Genomic DNA, 22,072 nt, shown 5'->3' on the forward strand with positions numbered 1-22,072 from the left:
AATCAGAATTGTACTGTATTTGCCCTGCATCATATAATCCTCCTTCAGTATCTGCTACTTTCCCTCTCCCAGGGACAATGCTGAACTAGAAAGATTTTAGGTCTGCCTCAGTAGGCAGTTTTTATGCTCTTGTGTGCTTAAATGCAGAGCTGCTTATTCTTAATCCTAATCGATGTCTATCATGCTGGTTTAGTTTGTGGAAGCCTGTGTGTGAAAACACTTCCAGTCATAGCCACGTAAACTATATCCTCTCTGGACAGTCACAGAAACCATTTCCTCTTTGTTTTGCAGCACTGCAGTAACTGCAGCACCTGTGTTCTCGACTCATCAAAGGAAGCAATCCTAGAAAGTGCCAAGTGCACTTTAATTGTCTTTCAGTAACAGTCTAGCAGCTGGAGAAGGAAGCCTCAGCAGCATTGCACATCCAGATGACCTCTGCAGCCCACCAGGAAGGGCTGTAGAGACTTCACAGGTTACAGAGCACAGCACAAGAACCTCTGTCAGCTGGGATGGGAGACCACCAAGGAATTTCAGGTGTGGGTGGTACCAGGCAAGGAGTCAGGGACAAGCGCACAGTGAGCATGAGACTGTAGAAACCAAACAGTTCAGCCTCATTGTTACTGCTGAACCAGCTGATGGGTCAAGAAAAAAGGGGAGACTTGTCTTTGCAGTCTGGTAACCCTGTATGAAGTACAAATGTTCATGAAAGAAAGGTCAGCGCCAGGCAAAGTGATTTTTTTAACAAGAAGTTCAGTGATGAGTGGAACAATTAATCATTGTCTCTATATTGATGAGTCTCATCGCTGGATTTTTTTTTATTATTATTTATCAAATAGGAAAGTCTGACTGAAGCTTTTTATGTGTTGGGGCAGAGGTAAAGGCTCTTCTCTCTGTGGGTTCCTGATGTCTGGTGAGGACTGAGCGTGTCACGCCATGTTTTCCTCAGAGGTTTTCCTCATGCTGCTGAATTATCCCTCCTACCGTGGAGGAGAGGCACCTGCTTCTAAAAGATTTAAAGCCTCTACCTCTCAGTCCGGTCACATATGGCTGAAATTTGTAAGTGGGGACGTTTGTGGAGGGAACAGACAAAACTCCCTGTTTTCTCAAAAGGCATTTTAATAGAAGCTCTGTTAACTTTATTAAGTGGTTCTTTCTGTAGATACTTACACCAGCACCTCAGAGACTTGATTTTATACCCATAACATTCCTGGGAAGCAAGGAAGGGTTGCTGTCTTAGTTTTCACGTGAAGAACTGGAACGCAGAGAAATTTGGATGGAATCTTAAAACTATTTAAGTTTGTAAATCCTAGCAATAACTTCAGGCAAGGTGAAAAATAGTCTCCTGAAGGATCTGGGCCCAAGCAGACTGTCCAAGATCATACTGCAATTCTTGGCTTCCCTACACCCGGTTGCACTCTGGTCAAGAGGCTGCCTTCCCCTGGGTGGAGACAGACACTGCACCACCCAGCAGGCTGAGCTGAGGTTAGCACCCACCTGCCTCCTACAGCTGCTCGTCGCTGCCCTGCTGCCTGCCTCAGCCACTCCAGCTGTGCCAGCAAAGGTGCCTGTGTGAGTTCTGTTTCAGGGAAAAGGAGCTGAGTTTAAATGATATAAATAGCAGGTCTTTGCTAATTTTGTGTGCGGTATAGCGCTTCCATGAATAATTTGCTTGGGAGACTGACAGGGCTGAAGGCTGACCCATTTTCCATGGGTATTGCTGGATCCAGCAGGGGATGTTTGTAGAGTAGGTAACTTTGCACATTTTCTTTCTGCTTGAGCCACCCTTCAGGCCTCTGTGTTGGAAGAGACAGGAATAAGCTGCTGTTAGCAGAATTTACTCTTGTGCCGAGACTTTGCTTGAGGAGCTCAGTGGTGTGTATCGGTGAAGGGTGCTTCAGGTAATGATTCGCCTCTCAGTGCACTTGACATATGAAAGCCTCTCTGTTCTATGTGAAAGTTAAAGAGCAGATTTTCAAACAATTTATAACTAGTCTAGAGAATATTCCAGCTAACAAATTATTTTTAAATTGTTAATTTTAAATTGTTTAATTTAAAAATCTCTTACCAAAAGGGTCTGTCTTTATGCTCGATACAGAGAAGTTTTAAACCCTTCCACTGCAGGTCTTGAGGAAAGAGATAACGGTAGCTCTAAGGAGCTAGGGACAGCTGTCCACCAACACCTCCATTTTCAGCTTTTCACATCTGGTTTAGTGCATTATGACATTCTTGCTTCTCCTTGTGAATCAGTAGCTCTTGGCTGTGGCCAGTAGGAGAAAGGGAGTGATTTTTATGTCTCTTCATATCCTTACGGAGAGAAGAGGTAATACTTTTCTAAAATATACTGTGTTGCATCTCTCATCCAAGTATGTCCCAAGTCCTCTGCAAATTGTAATCAGATTGGTTGTATGCTGTGTGATGAGACAATTAGAGGAACAAGGGGAAATGTGGGATAGCCCCTATTTTATGAATCCAGACAAACGCGTATTCCACTGCTGCTGAGCAATGAGAAGTCTCCTTTATTCTGGCCAACCTGAAACCAGAAGTGGACGTACAGTTTATCTTACTCCCGTTTTTTGCTAATATGCTCAAAATGGGGCTTATTTGGCAAATATGCTCTCTTCAGCAGAACTGGAGTCTTCATCTAAAAAGCCTTTCCCACTCTAAGTAGGAGAGTAAGTAGAGAAGTAGGTTATTCCTCTATTAATCTCCTGCATGGCTCAGTAAAAGCTTTTCGAGTCTCTTGTGTGACTCTCCAGTATCAAATGGGAAAGAATTTATACCTTGTAGTGCTTACTTCTGTATTTCAATCCCAGGCCCAAATTTCCTTCTGTATTAGCCACCTTCCTTTCTCCCTCTGAGGTACCACTGTGTGATTCAGTGGGATTTGAACTGCATATTTTTACTTTGTTGTCTCACCTGCTCCTGTTTTGACATCTCAAAATGGGCAAACACAGGCAAGTAGCTTTTTGGAAAGGCTCAGACTTTGAAGACCTGCAGTGCTGCCAGGGCTACCAGGCTGTGAAGGTACGCTGGGAGCGCTACAGCCCTTGGCCTGTTTGTCAGTCCAACAGCCTTGGTGTGACAGTGACATTTTCTGCCTCCAGCATGCATCCTGCCATCCCTCCTTGATCTGCAAAACCACCCCAAACAAACTGCTGCATAAACTATAGCGCTTTTTTTTGTAGGTTTTGTGAAGACTGACCAAACCTTGCCCCTTATATAGGGGAAAAGAATACTTTTTTGGGGTGTAGGAGGGAAGAGGGTTTGATGCATAGGATAAAGCAGTGTGTCTCAGTAATGTCAGATAGAAGTCTGTCTGTTCAAGGGGTGGGGATACTGATTGGTCTGCGCTATTTCTAGAAGGAGCGTTTTCCACTGAGCCTGTGATTCCATAGCAGTTTCAGCCAAAAGAAATTGGTGTGCTGTGGCCTATTGCTACCCCTAACCTCTGGCTGCGTGCTCCAACTCCCATCTGCTCCCCTCTCCTTTCTGTGGTGGCTCTAGCAAGCCTGTAGCTGTGGAAGAGGCAGGGCTGCTCCCTGCGTGTAGTGGATTTTATTGCGTGATGGGAAGGAATGGCTGAGGTGCCGTGCTCCTGTAGCTCTCAAGAAGCTAAGTCCCCACCTGGCCAAAGATTCTGAGAACTTGTGACCCACCTTAATCAAATCCACATGGTGAAACAGGAAGCCATTCAGTGCTGTTCTGCATTTGGATGGGTACTCTGGGAGGGAGAGGGGGGAAGATACTTCAGAGGATTTTCCTAGTTCTACCACTAATTTACACTCTCTCAGACCTTTGGCAAAACAATTTAATTTGTGATGAAGTCCAAACTGCAACGGGACTATCAGTAGATTTGATCCCCTTGGGAACTTGCACAATGCCACCAAATGTGGGCCAAGACCTTTGAGATCCTTGGATAGGAGCTGCTCCACCTGCGTGAACTGCTGGGGTTATGATTTTGTTGGTTACTTGTATGTTTGTGAACATGGGGGCAGGAAGTCTGAGAAAGTGCCATAAATCAAGAAGTCTGGAAGAATGTCAAAAAGTATTTAAGTCTCTCACTCTGAAGTTTGTAAATCTCAGAGTTCACATAGGGGAAAACATTCTTCTGCAGGATGTCACTTTTCTGACTATGGCTAGTGCCACTTCTCTCCCCGTGTGAAAAGTACTGAGATCAATGTAGAAGATTGCTTATAATTATGTCCACCCTCATCTTTTCTTAGGTGAGCTTAAAAAAGGATGTCACAGGGAACAGCATTAACCTCTCTGGGCTCTTCTGCACCACAACAGCACTAGTTCAAAACTGAAGATCCATGAGATTCAGCGTGCAAAAATAAGCTGGTAAGAGGAGCCCAGGCCAAGCCCCTCTGCTGTTCTCAACTGTTGCAGTTTGAGAGGGACTAAACTTCAGACCTGGCTCTGTGGCCCCCATGAGAAAAGCAGAAAGGGTTACCAGTGAAGGAAAACACTCAGAAAAGTGGTATTGTTTCACATTTAAATGTTTATGTTCTTGCACCTGTGCAGTGAATTTCCATCGACAGCACTGTTGGAAGTCTGCTTCCTCCTCCTCTGCATCTGGGGTGAGAGTCTAGGAGCGAACGCGGGAGACCAGGCTGACAAAGAGCTGAGTATTATCCCGAGGATAAATGAGTTAACCCATCACTGCAAACACTGTGCTGGCGGATTTTAGTGCAATTAGCTCCACAAATACCAAGACATGCAGTCTGCAACCAGCCTAAAAGGTCTCCTAAACAATTAGGGGACCACGGCCCCACGGACCCCTGTCATGCACATTATTGTCACTAGCCTTAGCAAAGGGTATGTGTGTGCTTTGATGCCAGGGGAATCCAGGGTTTGACGGCCCCATAAACTTCGTGCCATTTTTGGTCCCAGCTCCCACGACTCAGTGGCATTTTATTTACTACACCTAATAACATTTAGTCAATAAACAAATACAGGTTGGAGAGAAGGGCTAGTGTGAGCTTAATTACCTCAACTCTCTGCCTTCTCTTTTGTTATGTGCATCATGGATACTTGACAGCATTAACATTCCTGGAATTGTATCTGCCATCCTTTGTAAAAGGATTGAATACTACGCATTAGTTCGGGCTCGTGGGGCATTTGTGTCTCCAACAACAGCTTAATTATGGACATTGTTTACTAATCAGTATTAAATTGACAGACTATGAGGGCTAATCTGGAGATTAACACAATAGCTTGTTTTCATTTTGTTCTTCTAGCAGTTTATTGAATGCGAGATTTAAAACAAGACCCTTTTGTGAGCCTTACCTTCCACATCATAGCTTGTGCGCACGTAAAGATCTGTACATTTCCTCGCTGTAATTTAGAGTTCGAGCAAAGGTTTTGCTTAATATATAACAACAAACATAAAAACCACGTTGTGTTGCATACTGCTGGATGTAAAAGCAGTAAAAGGTGTCCTTTCTGTAGGATCAGCAGCTCACAAATCTTTAGGCTGCATTTAAGCCTTCTGTTTGTTCTGTTTCACAAGCTACACAGAGTATCATCACTCAAACAAATACCAACAGACCCCAGGCCCCAGGTAGTAATTTGTGTAGTGAGAAGATCTGATGTCACTTTGTGCAAAGTTATTCAGTGAAAGCCGTGTGCATTTCTGGGACATCTGTTTTGCCCATACAAAATGTTAAACTCCCTGACAGATTTTTTTGCCTGTGAAAGAATTCCATCGTTGGCCATGAAAGCTGCCCAGAAACCGAATGTCCGTTCTGCAGAGGCAGGTACCTGTTTGATTATGAGAAAGATGAAGGTTTGTTTAGAGAAGCAAACACATAATGTGAGTCATGTGCATGTTGTCTGTCTGTCCATCTTGTCTTCCTGTAGCGCTTGTGATTTCCAGGAATGATAGTGATCCTGGCAGATCACGTCCACACACACACGTCTCTTCACATCTGTACTCACCTCTAATTTTTTAGACTGCTGAAAGTACCTGGTTTTGTAGTCTGGGAAACTTTGCCTATGATGGGTTACAGAGCTGCTTAAGTGTAAATGAATCAAAACTCACTTAGTAACAAGTAGCTAATATATTTCTCTTCTCTTACTTTCTGAAAGAGTGATTCCGAGTAGGAAGTGATGCTACAATGCACCAGTGGCTTTGGGAGGGTGGATGAAACAACCAGAAACAAGTGGAAAGGGCTGTTCCTACCCAATGTCCCAGACTTGGCAATCCTCAGCATGGGGTTTAATGACAGTGTGACCCTCCAAATTTATGTTACGGAGCAGCAGTCATCCTGGGGCAAGAAAAGATAGCAACCATTGCTGCACTGAAATGCCCAGCAGAATGTCTCTGAAGCCGATGCTCTTCTGGTCTGTGCACTCCTCATGCTGGAAGTAATTAGTATAAAAACCCTAAGCTTTTTTTGCATCCGAGCCACGCGGTATAATCCAGCCTTTCAGAAGGATAAGTCAGTATTTGTGAGCTCACTTGGATTTAATGTAAACAATAAAGGGCTAATTCAATAAAATGGCTTTGACCCATCAAAATCTACTTTCAGGAGCTCTACTGTAGGCTGGGAGCCCACATGGTGTGTTGTGCTTGTAGAAATCTTCAGATCCGCCTGTTTGGAGAATAGCTGACAGTGCAGATGTACCAGCCCTAGGAAGAGCCAGTTGTTAGGGAGCTTTCACCTTGTTTTTTTGGGGTCATATGCCTTCTTTCTTAAAGGTTTTGTTTATCAAATATGATATGACAGCTTTTCTGATTTATTCCACTGTTGGAAGAAACAGAGGAAGAAAAGAAAATGAAAAACAAAGACAATTAGCTGGGACAATAAAAGTAACTGATGTTTTTCATTTTTGAATTTTTGAGCATAAGGTTCTTTAGAGGAGTATATTCTTCAGAAAACTTGGAATACTTCTACTGATCTGTCTCCTAATATTTTTTTTTCTTAAATCACAAGAATATTTTTAAAAATTAAGGCAGTTGTTGGCTTCTGAAAATCAAACCTAGAGGTTTCCAAACTTTTCGACTTTTACAGACTCTGAAAAGTTGCCCAGAGGAGGTGCAGCCTCTTGCACGGTGATTTGAAGCCTGTGACAAAAAGGTTGCTGTTATTGTTATGCTGTTGACTCCTTAAAAATTGTCCGTTGACCACAGGTTGAAAATCAGTTACGTAAATTATTGGTCACTGTAGCAAAGTCAAGTTTTTCTTGTGAGCAGCTGTTACCTACTGCTTATTTGCTCAAAGGATTATTCTTTTACCTTGGAGCAGCAGGGTTTTACAAACAGGCTAATATTGGCTTCATGCATGTGAATGTACATCTGTAAACCATGTATTTTAACTACTGTGCACAAAGGTTAACAACTCCGGTCTCCTGATCTGCCTTTTAGCAGTTGCTCATGTTGAAGTTCTTTATAAGCAATGCTCTTGAAAGGGTGAGCATTAGAATTGTTTCATGGGACTCCTGGGAAGCTGATGAAGTTTGCGGGTTTAGCCAATAAAGCTAAGTCTGTTGCATCAGACCACATCAATCAGATCACTTTACGCTCTGGCTTTTAAAGAGAGTCTTTGTTTATTTTTTTAAAGAAGTACCTGCTACCTGTAGGCAGGCTCTCAGGGCAGAAGGAACCACTGGTCATCTAGTTCCAGCTTCCTGTTTCCATAGGCCGTCCGGTGTTTTCTGGAGGCTAGATTAAAGCATTGTGTTAGAAGTGTATCTGGTCTTGCTCAAAGGCTAAGGAGAACAAAGTCAGCCACATACTTTACTAAGGTGTTCCAATATTTAATAGCACTTATTACAAGGAAGTTACTTCTTATTCTAGAGTTGAATTCATCTGGCTCCACTCCACTGCATCCAGCCACAGGATTTTGCTATACTATTGTTTAGTCAAGAAGTTCCTGGTTGCCAGGTCTCTTCTCCATGCATCAAGCTCAGTAGACCGAACTTCTTGAGGCTCATACAATGAGTTTTCCTTTTCAGTATCTGAATGTTTCTGTAGTCTTTCCTTGAATACCTGAAGGAATATTCCAGTCTCCTTCAAAGCATCAGAACTTACCAGCTACTCCAATAGATATCTCATGGGTGTGCAGAGGCAATAGTGCTTCTCTGCTTCCGCTTAATAGACATTTTAAGATCAAATTTACAGTTTAATTTTTCTTGCCACAGCATCACACCGAGATTTGTGTCTCTCCATTGTCCTTTGAATCCTCTCCTGAACTACTGCTTTCTCCCATCCTGCTGGCAAAACCTACATGTTATGTTCTCATAGGTATTTAAATGGTTAAACGATCCACCCATGATAGTTCAGTTTTTCTTTCTATTGATTACAGACAGAGGCTTGAAATGGGTTGTATCTCCCTCGTAACAGCTGGTAGCCTGAACAGACACACATTACTGCTCACTGAGAAGTTTGGAAACATGCAGGCTTGTGTATTGTGCTTTTCCATAGGACCTCTGACCACCTAACAGGTAAGTGTCTCTGCAAAGAATCAAGTGCTGTCTGTTTTCTCCTTATGTCTTTACAGAAGGAGATACACTTACTGATTTTAACCTTCAGGTTGAGTGACTTATCTCCAAATTTCAAGCATATCAATATTTCTTATTTTTTACTAATATAAGGAAAGAGATAAAAAGATCTCTATCACCTCCTTTTTACTACTTTTCCTATTATTTCAACACAGAGGTTTGTAGGCTTAGTTTCTCACAAACCACAGCACCTTAAAGTACCTTTAGGCATTGTCTTGTACATCTAGCTGTGTCAGTTTAAGACATTATTATCCTCAGCTGCTTTTCAGGGCTATAATGTAAAGATCGCTTCTTCCCCATCTCTGCAAGCAGATTGTGTAGCTGCTCATTTGCTCAAACAAAAATAAACTGGATTAAATGAGAACGTGTATCCACAACAGTTTTGGTCTCTGAATCAGAACTGCCTTAGCATTATGCTCTCCTCTGCTCTTCCTATTCCCTTCTTACCATAAATTTTAGTAGTCATCAGACTCTGGAGTGAGGCAGCTTGGGGAAGGTAAAAGCATTGATAATTACACTTTTATTTTTAGGGTTAAGATGCAATCGCATTAGGTTCCATTTATAATTTAGGGAGAAATCTCTAGAAGGTGATTCAGACCATCTATATTCTGATATTCCTTCTCTCTTTTTAGGAGAACTGATGATAAAATTATGTGATACAGTTAAGCTGATCTAACATCTTGCCCTTGTGCTGAAATAGGTAGTTTTGCACCTTCCTACTTCCCACCATACAGTCCTGCCACCTTTTCAGGAGCTAAATAGCTGTCTCATGTAACTGCCCTCTTAGTTTCCTGAACAAGCTCACCATACACATAGATGAGCATGAGACATGGCACAAGAGAGGAGAGGCAGGAGGGTGAACCAGATTTTTTTTTGACAGTTTGCTGTTAGATTGGCTTGGAGGTACTATTTAACCGTGCCCTGAAATTGTCTGCACTGTTGGTTTGTACTGACGTCTGCGTTAGGAAATGGCTGATCTCTTACTGACTGAGCTGTGCTTTGGTAACCTCCAGCAAAGGAGTAGGGAGATATCCTTAGGCTAGATAATGCCTTGAATTGCAGTGCTATTTGCTGGTTGAACTCTTGACCAATTAGAGATTACATACACATTTAGGCATTTGTATCCTGATTATCCCATTTTTAACCTCCCATGATATAGCTGGTATAAAGGCTCTCAGCCTGTCTTCCAAGCGGCTGTTAACCCTCTGTGTGAGACTAAAACCCTCTTCCCTGCAATGGTTTCACTGCTCAGCAAAACCAACTTTCCCCTCCTTCACTGCTTACTTAACTAGCTAAATTTTCACTTGCTGTACTTGTCCTTGCTTGGAAGGTTTTCTGAGAAGATCATTAAAAAACCCTTTCCTGTAGTCTGTTAAGAGCTCCAGGATGGTGCCTGGCATAATGTCATGGATATCAATGTGGACTGTAACTGAAGGTCCTTCCTGAACTTTGAAATCATTCCATGTTCATTCAGCAATGTTATTTTCATTCCTGGAAAATACTAGCTTTTCTGTTGTCTTCTTTTGTTTCTTGCAGATTGTCTTAATCAGATTCCTTCACGGAGCTCTCAAACAGGACTCTGTCAACTTTGGTAAATTGTGGGTTGTGTGTTTGACCTCTGAAGGCTGTCTGATTTGAGCCAGAGCTAATTCTCAATTTGTTCCTCCAGCGTCTTCTTGCAAGGCAGTCTCTTCCTATGCCTACAGTATCAGATATAATTAAACACACCCTGGGTAAAGATTTCAGGTTTCCTCCTTGCTGTGACATGTTTTCAGTCATTTTTTGTTTCCTTGTCTCTGTTTTTTATGTGATTCCTCTGGAAGAGTGTGAGAGTCCCTGTGGAGTGAGTTGGATCTGTCTAATGAGGAAGGGTGTCTCTCTGCAAACTTTCTCCTCCACCTGAACTATTAACTTCTACCTCATAAAGGCAATTATTTTTATCTTTTGAGGGAAGAACTGAAATTTGGCATATCCAGTGTAGTGGCATATAGCTGATGACTCTCAGTCCATCCATGCTGCTGATGGGAAACTGCACTACAAAGTAAAGTCTCAACCTCAGCTCTGGGAATACTCTCAGAAACTCTACTGCCAGACAGTTCCTTCTCACCGTTTGTATTCCCTCAGTACAATACTCATGTGAAACATTACAAATAAGCTTCAGAAATCAAAGTCAGAACTTACAGCACATCCTTGTACCTGATGCTCACCACTCAAGAATCCTAGAAGTAATCACAAAAAAACCAAAGACCCTGATGCTGTGCTTTCCAGTCTCCATTTCTGATATTGAAGGCAGTGGTATCATGGAGCTCAGCCTGCTAGCAGGTCAGACCAGGACTCCTTAGTTGTGATTATTTTCGTGTTCAGTATTAAGAGTCATGGGCTAATAACTTGGTTGCTAGTGGACAGGCCCATATGTCTTTGTTTTCTGCTCTTCTCAAAGTTATATTTGTGCGCAGATGAAGTCAAACCTGTTTAAATTACTACCAGTGATAGAGATGGAAATAGCCAACAGGCTTTTTATTGATGTTTCCTACCGTAGCTCCACCTTGTGCTTCAGCAAAACGAAACATTAAAGTAATTGGCCTGCATTAATTAGGGATTTTTCTTCTGCTTTTCCCAGTGACAGACTACCAGTTGGTAATTACAATGCATCAGTAACCCCCGACTTGCCTCTGATGCTGCTGCTTGGTGAGCTAATGAGGGAGAGGGAACATGCAGCAGTAAAAGGCTATCCCGAGCAGTTTGTAGTTGTGCAGAGGAGCGTTTACTTCCCTCTTAAGAATGGAGTTTCAGCTTCTAGGTTGGGCCTTTCAGCTATAATCATTTGTGCTCCTGGGGCACATTGTGAATTACCTTCTCTTGAGGCTTGATATTAGATGTGCTACATTTAAGTACTACACGTTGCAGCACATGCTTGTCTTTGCTTCAGAGTGGAAGGAGGTTTGTTCCCATTCTTTTTTGTGTGCAGATGACCTGCTCCACCTCATTAGCTCTGCAGCGGTTGGTGTGCTGGGAAGGATGATCCTGAAAGGTCCACCCATCTGAAAGGGATGAGGAGCGGCAGCCCTGACAAGGCTGCCAGCTCTGCTTCCTACACAGAAATCAATTCGATGAGGGTGGAGGAAATGCAGGATGCAAAGGAGCAGTAAGTTCCCATCTCCCTGGTAGGCATTCACTGAAATGAATAAGCTCAGATTTTCTAAATCACACACATGCATATAATATTAAATCGTATTCTGTGATCAACAGTTCAGGTCCTGATTTGAGTTAAATAGACCTCAGCTGGGGAGCTGACCTTACTGTCCCTATGACATTTAAAAATGCCAGCTGCTGAGTTATTTTAGATATTTTCTCAAGAACACAATGCACAGCTAGATCCTGTGATCAGCCCCCTGAAGGAAGTAGAAGTGAAGTGCTTTCCTCTTTAGTTTTGTAAAATTATGAGTTTAAAAGACTTTTGATTCTTAAAAAAAATCCTCTGTAGCTGGATTAAAAAAAAAATATTTTCCTAAAAGCTGATATAAACAACCCAACCAGTCAACCAAAATCCTGCTCTGATCTACCCTAGCCCTCAAAAACTGGTATTTGAATAAAGTGTTATTACAGTTCCAAACACTTTAGCAAATTTTACCAGATACTGTGGTTAAACATCATATATCATATGTCTTCTGACACCAGCGAGATTTGAGTAAGTACTCAAAGGCACTAAAATATTTTCCTGAACAGGGATGTTATAAAGTATCTCTTGAAATTAAAAATATTTGTAGTTCTAAAAACCTAAATTAGCCGAACCACTTTGGTCAGGATCTGTTATAGCTGATTTGGGATGACTTGGTATAGTTAGAAGGGAGAAACACACAGTTGGGTGGAGATCCAGAGCACCAACTTTCAGGGTGAACTTTTCATGTGTAAAGCAGTTGTTAAAGTCTTGGAAAGAGAGATTTGCACTGGGAATGCTGTTGGCATAGTGATAACTATCAAACTGAATGGAGTTTTGGAAAGAACAACACTTGATAACAGCTGTGTTTGCATTGAACATTTTTAGAGTTGAGTTCAGAGCAGTTCTGCACCATATATGTAGAATTTTTATGCAGAATTTGCATACAGAAAGCATGGAATGCTCTTTACTGGGTAAATTATTTGCTTCTGCTATTTATTACACTCCCCCTTTCCCCTGGGCACACGTGGCTGCAAGGATTTGAGTTAGTAGATAAAACAGGTGTGCCTAGTCAGAAGAGCAAAAAGCTTGTATTCAGGAGAAAAGTAAGATTTTTGTTTCAAATGAGATGTATAATGCAGCCCTCCCTTTGGGTCCATCTAAACTGACCTTTTGGCAAGAATGAATTAAAGCACAGATACCATGGCCCATATTTACCTCATCGAATGGAGATGCTTTAATTCTACCCCTATTAGGCAAAAGATTTAAGTACAGTCTTAAGTCAGGAAGGTTGTTGGACTAGGTTTGCACTCTCCTCTGAGGAAGAGAGGTTCCTCTAGATGGTAGTCAGGTCATCTATGCCTAGAGTCACCTTCTCTCTCTAGAGGGAAGAGGGAGCAGGAGGGAATTTACATGATAAGACTGAAGCAGTTCAACAGCTCACTTCAATTGAAAGGGGCAGTCCCACCCCTCTTCTTTCCCCTTTTTCCCAAACGTGTGGATAGGTGTCTGGAGGTGTCCCTGCTTGAGCAGAGGGCTTGGACCAGGGGACCTTTAAAGGTCCCTTCCAACCTCAACCATTCTGTGATTCTGTGATCTATTTCCTCTGTTGCAGCAGCTCTTGCGCTTGCCTGACTGACTGCATGGTAAAAGCTGAACCAGCTCACCAACATGGAAGAAAATTACCCTTTTTCTTTGGTTATGTGGGACAAAAGTTTTCCCACAGAGTGAGTGAATTGCACCAGCGGAAAGCCAGGGAACACATAAAGAATATTGTAATGTGGGGGATCCTTTCCTTTCAGCAGAGCTTGCCTCAGAAGGTTGTCTGACCTCCTGTTTCCCAAAAGGCCAAATATCACAGCACAATGTTCCACATCCTGCTAGTCTCACCTCATGTTATTCCTAGGTGTGGATTTGGAAATGGAAGAATTGAGAATGTGCAGCTTCCTCAGAGTTCTTCTGGTAGTGGAGTTTTTCCATGAACCTCAAACAAAACAACTGGAGGTGAGCTCCCAGAGCTGTGCACGTCCCAGCTGCTTCCCTGCTCCCAGGATAGCATAACTTCAGCAGCTGGAATCTGAAACACTGCCAAGTAGTGTTCTTTCACCTGCAAAAGTACCTTCTGATTTTAATGATCAAAAGTGTTAAGAACCTGAATTTTACACATCACGTGTTGGATAGCATCTCTGTCAGCAGTTGCTCTTAATACCATTTGGGGTCATCCGTTCTTGAGACTTAAAAAGCAGGATGCAGCTGCTAGCTCAGCAGCATCACCTGCTGCAGTCTGGGACACCTGATCCTACCTGACCTGCACAGCTCATGAGATCTGATGGAATTTCTCAAATGTGATGTGACTAATTGATTTCACACTGTCTGTGGTACCTGTAGCATCTTTCTTTCCTTATGAAAGAAAAACAGTGAGTAACAACAGACGTCACTAATTCTTTTGCTATTTTTGCTTTCCTAATCATGGTTTAATTTTTGAGTCTTTGAGACAGATACTTTCCTTCTTCAGTCTTTATGCAAAGAAGAAATATCTCAGCAGTAGATTTTCTAGTGGTCCAGCAAGGATGGTGAACGGTGGAAGCAGAAAGGCAGTTCTGCTATGGTTGTGCCGTCTAAGTAGAATCTATATCCAGGTTTTAAATCCTGGTCATTGCTTATAGCTATCATAGGCTTCTGATTTGTGGTCCTTATGGCATTTAGCCTCCAGTAACTGATAAGGCTAAAGTGGGAAATTCCCCACTGTCCACCCAGCCACTCAGCTGCAGGCACGGCTCCATGGTAGGAACAGTAGCTTGGGTGATGTGGCTTAGCTACCACCATTGGCACTCCAGTATAGGAAGAAAATAGTGTGAGTGTGGGAAACAACTGACATGAAACCGTGAGGATTCAGGAGAGTTTCAGCAAAGAAAAAAAAAAAAGAAAAAAAGAAAAAATGCCAGTAAAAGACAGAAAACCCATGCAGAACCATGGCACGTTCTCTGTGTGCCCACTGTCGCCAGTCAGAAGAGTAGAAAATAGGCAGAGCCATCTGTCTTCCTGTCTTCTGAACCAGAATTTTGTCTTTTATAAAATTGTTTGTTTATTTTAAAACCAGTTCAACTGTTAAAATAGTGTGAATCAAGTGGAAACCATTGGAAAAATTTTAACAAATATTCATGAAGGTTGTCCTGCAGGTAGTTGGTGAGGGCAAAGCCTGAGTGTCCAGAGGTTGATTGTTCCTGTTTTTGTCGGGTGGAGATTCAGCTCTTGTTATTTCTTTAGTCTTCCTTCCGTGCCAAGTAGGGTTGGAAGTGGCAGTGGCACCACCTGGGGCCTAATGTCCCTGGAGCTGAGATTTTCTCTGTCCCATACAGCTGAGCCTTGGATAATCAGATTTCATTTGTGGATCAAGAGTAAACTTATCTTCCATGTTCCTCCTTTGTATGCAACCTATTAAAAGCTTCATTGTTTTAAAAGAAAGATTCTGGGCTAAGGGAGAGCTGTGCCATTTTGGAAACATCTTTTTTATTTTTGTTGGGGCTGGGATCACCGTTCATCTCTTAAGGCTGCATTTCACGTCAAGGGAGGCAGCCTGTATTCCCATGGCTTGAAAGGGACAGAGCATCTATGGGGTGGGACCTCCCCACTCCATGTCCCCTTGTGCTTTCCAAGTGCTTGGCATTCCATACAAATTACAGCCCTTTGTGGTACAGAATACTGTGCTATTTTAACCAATTGGAGGGGTGGTGGTGCTGGGGGGAATATAATAGGCTGAGAAGTATTTTCTTACTATGCTAGCTGGTTTGGTTAGGCTTCCATCCGCCAAGGAGGTCCAGAGGCATGGACTCTATAGGCCCGGTGGGGCTCCCTGTGAATAGAAGAGGTCTCCTCTACTGTCACATCCTGACGTGTCGCTTCATGTGTAAAACCCACTGTCAGCTGTTGCACCTCAACATAGTTGAACTGAACAGCACAAGGGTAAGGAGCTTCCAGCTATAAATCCCCAAATGCTGATATGCAAATGAGTTGCTGAGCATTAAACAGGTGCTAGTGTTCATTTCAGGTAGCATGATTATTAAATCGCAGATTGCTTGAATCCAGTAGGAGATGGGGAGAGAACAAATAAGGAAATAGCTTCCCACATGAAAAAAAAAAATTAAGTTTACATTAGGGAGACAATAAGCAAAGCATTGACTTCAAGAATCCCATTTTCAGGAGGCTGTGAAAAGTGTCGGGAGAAGGGTCCAAAGATCAAAAGGAGACAAAAATGTTAACAGATCTTCCTGAGAACAAGAATGTGGCAGCGGGAGACTTGTTAGAGCCTTCTAGGGTGACAGCATGGAGGGGAGAGAGACATACATACTCTATAAGGTAATCTAAAGAAATTGGCCCTCCCAGCTTAAAGCAAAAAGAGATGAGAGCTGGCAGTAAGCACCAGTAAGCCCTGGGGAGCTACTGAACAGCTGCATTGCATATATTGTTTTTAAGATTTGTTTTCTCAGAATAGTTTGGTTATAGTATCTGTCCAGATTCTCTAGATCTAGGCTGCTTGCACTGGGTGGTAGAAAACAAATAGCGTCCTCGGACCCCAAAGTATTTTTGGTTAGAACATGAGTCTGTATACAAAAAAATATCTGTGGATTAAACTTATTTTTCTAACATAAGAAACTCCTTCTTTAACGTCCAGCTTTCCAAAGCTACAGTGAATTCTCACAGCTTTGCCCACAGTTTATCCACATAAAATTATCCATGCACATAAAACCAGCGTAAGGCATAGACTCACACACTCAGGTGAGTGACATTTGCTTAGCACTGGTGCAGTAAGGTGCAGTGGGAAGGCACTGCGTGGAATGATTTCAGGAATCTGCCAAGAATAACTGTTATTGATTATAAATGCTGAATATGCAGACAGCATATATAGAGTAGAAAACAGCCTTGCCTTTGTTTTTTGCTGTTCTGTTTATTTCATTCATTTCCATGCGTGCTAAGTCCTAACAAATATAGGATTTATTCAGAAGAAATCCCCAAGGAGTTCTTTTATTTTGGGGAAAGAGCAAGCTCCTCAGTCTTAGGGTAAAAACATATTAGAGGTAGGAGAAAGTAATTGTAGAAAAGTAGGTGTTTTCTAAAGGTATGCTGATTTGGGAGTTGAAAGAGGAAAATAATTTGCTGGAGTCTTGTGAGAAACATACACCTCTTGGGATAATCCAGACTAATAACCCTCTCTTTTACACTGTTAATAAATGTCTTCCTGCATTCTTAATGTGCCACGTTTCCTGATACTAATGATGTGGGTAATTTTTTCCTCTCAAATGTGTAATTTGAGTTACACTTACTATTCAATAAAATCTCATTTCTCCCCTGAAGATGCAAAGGAACACAACAAGAAACAGTTCTGTGTTTTGAAAATCTTTGAAGTCCGTTTTGGTGTATCCCTAGTAATTTAATAAAATAGCGAGTTACATTTTACCTCTGACTTTTGACAAGCTTCTTGGTGTAAAATACCAATTTTAGCAGCTGTGCTACCAGCACTGGCGCTTGGTCTATTGAAGGTGTATTGGGTTGAAAGTAGTCTCTCCCACTAGGCAGTGAAAAGCCCTGAGGAAACTCAAACCATTCGTGTGCTCTGAGCTGTATCTCAGCAGCAGCTCTAACTCGCATCCTACCCACGGGCAGCTGATGGATGTGCATTTGTACAGTCAGGTGTAAGGAGCTTGAAAGTGCCTCCCCGTGTCTGGGCACAGCGTGGGACAGAGGCAGCGTGTCAGAACAGAGGGGATGCTCTAAGCAAAAGTTAAAATCCTGTGGCTTGTGAGCATCTGCTCGTGGTTTGCAGAAGTCTGGGTGGTGTAGCGCTTTTCACCTGCTGCAGCGCAGAGTCAGGTAACTGTCCAGTTGTTAGTCTGCAGATTCCCTTTACTCCTCTCCAGACATGAGCAGGGAGAGTGACTGCTCTTGTAAATACACATGGAGAAGAGTTGCTGCTTTCTTTAATGGTATGTCCCACATCTGAAAGTCCCTGAAAATCCCCACTCATGAGTCCTAATATGCAAAGAGGGACTGAGGACAGGAGGAATACAAGTGGGGTCCCACCTCCTTAAGGTGCTGCTCTTTTAAAGAAGAGCTGAAGAACTATATAGATTGGGAGACAGGGAAGGAATATTTTCTTTGCCATGGAAATCCGTAGGGCCCATCCATATTACTCAGACAGTTGGCAAGAAAACGCTCTCAAAGGTTGCTTCTGTTGAACTTGATAGGAACTGTGTCACAGACTTCAGCAGGACCTAGATCAGACCCTAATCTGTTAAAGAAATAACAGTGACCTGACCGTTTTCCCTTCTGTCCCCCTGCTTTTGGCTGTTCTGCCCACCACGGTGTTTATACTTTCTCAAGCTGGGTTGGTTTGATTGCAGCAGCATAGACAGGCTGTGTGCGCCTCCAACCCAGGGAGCTCTTTCAGCAGAGAGCAGGCATTGTGCTGCAGCTTTTTGCTCAGGCAGCTCCTCCAATTATTAAGGGAATAGCCTCAAAGAATCTGAGGAATCACAGATATTCTGGGGGAAAAAATCTGTTGGCTGAAAGTGCCTGCATAAAAAAAGAAAAGAATGAACTAGCATCTTGATTCAACACGTCTGTTATATCAATCATTTACTCTGAGTGGGTAGCAAAGATATGATCTAATAAGTGCAGGATTCTTAGTTCCTGTTAGAAGCTGAGCATGCCTTTGGTGTGAAATCAGAATGTTTTTATATTGGCTTATTCGCCAAACATTTTTATCAGCTAATTTCAGTGGTAATGTGGCAAAAAGCATAGTGTTGTTATGTTTCAGACCATATACATTTCTTTAAGATCTAGCTCTTTTACAAGGCTTTATAGTATATGTTCGCTACAAATTTCAAGCCTTGTGTTTTCTAGTGATATACTTATTTTCTTCCTGTGTTGCCGGGGCTCAGGTTTACATTGATATGTCATTCCTTTCCTTTGAGAAAGTGCTAGCACATGTACAGTTAATGACAGTGCAGTCATCCTCAGAACTTCTCTCACATTCAAGAAAAAAAAAAGGAACAGATAAATTGGAATCAAATGGCAAATGCCATCATCTGCTCTAGAAAGCAGTGGGATACTACTCACAGTGATAAGCAGCTGGATCAATAACCCCACTGATATTTAGGCATCTAACTACCCATGAATTTCACCGGGAATTCAGACACTTAATTAGGATTTAGTTTGAATCTCTCTGTGCACCTGGCTCTGTGCCTGGTATGAAGTGTTAGCAGGATCAGCCCCCTCAGCTCATATGCTCAAATCTGCCATGATCCTTCTGTAGGCAAGCCTGTGTGCTCCCCGGTGACTTCAGTGGAGTCATGAGAGCCTGGAGGCTGCTCCTGTGGAGCTCGTTTCAGAATCCAAGTCTAAGTTTTATTACGAATGGGGAGCTTTCCATCTTTCTTTGGTCTGTGCAGTGATGTCTCTGCCTCCAAGGCATCACAGAAGCAAAAAGAATAATTGGGATAGGTTAGCAAAATACAAGGCACAAGCAAGTCACTGTTTCAGCTATCAACTTTAAAAGGCCGAGACACTGAGTCTCCTTCAAGCTTGGTACCTTTCTCCTCCCTGGATGCAGAACCAATTAGTGTTACCTGTAGGCAGTGCAGACAGCATTAGGACAGTGTGAACGTTTCCACTGGGATAGGTTTGGAGCGATTGGAGCGACTGGCCTTGCTCAAGAGGCAAAATCATAACTAATGTATCCCATGTAGGAAGCAAATAGCTCTTAATGCCAAGCTAGCCTATCATTCTTGTTTTCTTGCTGTCTAGGACCAGAAAATAATTTCCCTATAGGCCAATTTCCCTATAGCCGAAATTGTATTTGGCAGTGGGAGCAATATAGAAGAACTGAGTTCTGAGCCCTTTGCCTTTATAGTTCTGACAGCCCTAATTCGGTGCTGAGAGAAGGTACAAAGAATACAGGTAAAAAGTATAGAGAGGCAAATCTGACAGTGTTTTCCACATCTATCCCTGTTGTCAACTTCTATTGTGTCTGCATTGACCCTAGCAAATCATTCCACATGTTTTCTGTAGCACTCACCATTGCAAAATGTGTATGACTAAATACTAAAACTGGTCTAAAAGCTATGATCTGCACCATGTGATCCTAAAAACCATGTATGACCTTGCATCTGGTTGTTTTGCAAAATATATAAAGAGACAAATGAGTTCCACCTTCTAAGTAGTCCAGATCAGCCTGAAGAATCGACAGCTTCACTGTTACTCGTTGCTTCACCCAGCTTTGTGCCATCTGCAAACTTCATCAGCAGCAATACTCTCTTCTTCTGAACTCTGATAACATTCTTGAGTGGCACTGAGCACAGTGAGGTATATCCCTGTGCTATAATTCTTGGTGCTGCCAGACAACATCCTGTGCCCCTTTGGACTAGATTTCCCATATGAAGTGGTTTCTTGGCCATATTCAAGCCATAGACTGGGTTCTGAATCAGTTTTTGTAAAGTATTTGTTTAAAATTGACATTTTGTGAAGTGTACCCTGCAGATCTTTCTGATTTATTTTGTCAGCTCCACTGCTTTTTACCAAAAAAATTTATAATCATGAAAACATTTAAAGCATTTAAGACTTGTATTCCATTACATCGAGAGGATTGATACTATCTGGGTTGTGAGCCTTTAGCTTTATAACTGATTTCATCTCATCACAATTTTATAATAGTCTTGTTTGGAATTGATGCTGTGTTGACCCTTTTCTAGTTACCCATGATTCCCTTCTTTTATAGAAATGCTGGTCCATAAATTATTTTTTTGCAAATCCCCTGTTTTTCCAAGATTTCTTAAATAAAAACTGTACAAGCTTAGAGCTCCTTGGCCAACTCTTCAAGACTCTAAAGTGAAAATTATCTCATATCTGAATCCAGGTATAAGAAAGTATGATGATGAATGCTAGCAGGAGCCCAGGGAGGGAGTGGGGGTGCGCACACCCACAGAAACTCAGAAATGCGTCACGTAACAGTGGGCATTATACCCACAGAGTATGTTTGTGGATTCAGCACTGAGATGCTGGGCTGAGATCTTAGACTGGATGCATCATCTCTAGGTTTGAGGGCTGTAACAAGCCCTGCAGTAACTGAAGGAGGATCAGGGAACTGTCTCCATGTATAAGAACCCTGCATAACGTATTGTTTTCTGCTCCACATCCAGAACTCAGAAGGGCTCCAGTGGAAGATGTTATAGCCTTGACCTGCTTCCACCAGGCTTCCTTGTGTCCCTCCTTGTGTCTCGGATTTAAAAGGACTGTGTATAAGACTGACGACGTCCGCACCAAAGTGAAGCTATCTTTAAATGCCTCCAAAGCTTGGAAACCCAAGGTTGCCCTAAGGTAAGAGGCCATAGAAAAGACAATTCTTTCCCTTATTTTCTCTGTACTTTGGCAGTGTTTACCAGCTCACCCTTTGTATTTTGAAACTTAGAAGTTCAACTATTCTGCTGGGTAGCGCTTTCTGCAAACAATATGATCCCAAACAGCAGATTAATCTCCGGGCAGTTAATGTACATTTCTAAAGGAGATGACTGAGAGAAAGCTGCATTATCTTTACAAAGAAAAAAAGGAAAGGCCCACTCAACAATTACTTTTCAAGGCAAACATTTAGGCGGTTTGCCAGAAAAACGTAAAATGCTGTCCATCAACATCAGCTACAAAGTGCATCTTGCTCTTGCAGCTTGTCCCAGTGACTTCTTTCAAGCCTTTGAATAAAACTTAGAAAAAGTTGTATTTCAAGGAATTGCCCTGGAAATCTTTGATTCATTGCTGGTGTTCAGGATTTGTGAGATACACTATAATTACATATGTTATTACTCTTGCAATATTTTGTATTACGTTACTGCATGTTTATAGACCAAAACTTTATAGACAGATAGAACGCAGCCTGAGAAGGAGGGGAGACATAAATCAAGGTATAAAACTGCCCTGAATAATATTTTATGTTTCACTATATTGACCTGGAATTACAGGATAAAGACATTTTCCACTGCTGCACTGTTTTTTTTCCTGTTTTCTCTGTGTGTCTGTTTCAGGCCTGTTAGAGTTCTTCATTAAGTCCAGAATCTGTATCAAATGAGCTGTAGTATGCTGCTGTACATAAAGGTTTCAAAGCAACAATTACTCTATTATTTCAGCAGAGATTACCTGTTTGAAATGAAACCCACACTGAATCCTTTCTGACCTGGTCCTTATTGTGATACTGATAACAAGCCACACTTTCCAGTCATTATCTTACCTCCTACAGGGCAATCTTTTCTTCTGGAGCTTAATTCTGCTAACAGCACCCTTGACTGGTTGCCAGACAACAAACACAAGCAGGTGAAAAATGAATGGCTCCAGTCTGACCGGTGATAACTGCTAGTGGCTTTTTATTCT

At 42.2% G+C, this 22,072-nt stretch overlaps 1 protein-coding gene across 2 annotated transcripts in view; it reads left to right on the forward strand.

Moving 5' to 3' along the window:
* The window catches only part of LOC310900007 (uncharacterized protein), a 163,368-nt gene that overhangs the window by 38,369 nt on the left and 102,927 nt on the right, over positions 1–22,072 (forward strand). For both annotated transcript variants that reach the window (XM_083837205.1, XM_083837206.1), the window contains exon 2: positions 20,857–21,034. In XM_083837205.1, coding sequence (XP_083693331.1) covers positions 20,857–21,034 — 178 coding nt within the window. The remainder of the gene's footprint in view (positions 1–20,856; positions 21,035–22,072) is intronic.

Source organism: Anser anser (assembly GCF_964211835.1).
Source record: "Anser anser genome assembly, chromosome: 5".
NCBI classification, from domain to species: Eukaryota; Metazoa; Chordata; class Aves; order Anseriformes; family Anatidae; genus Anser; species Anser anser.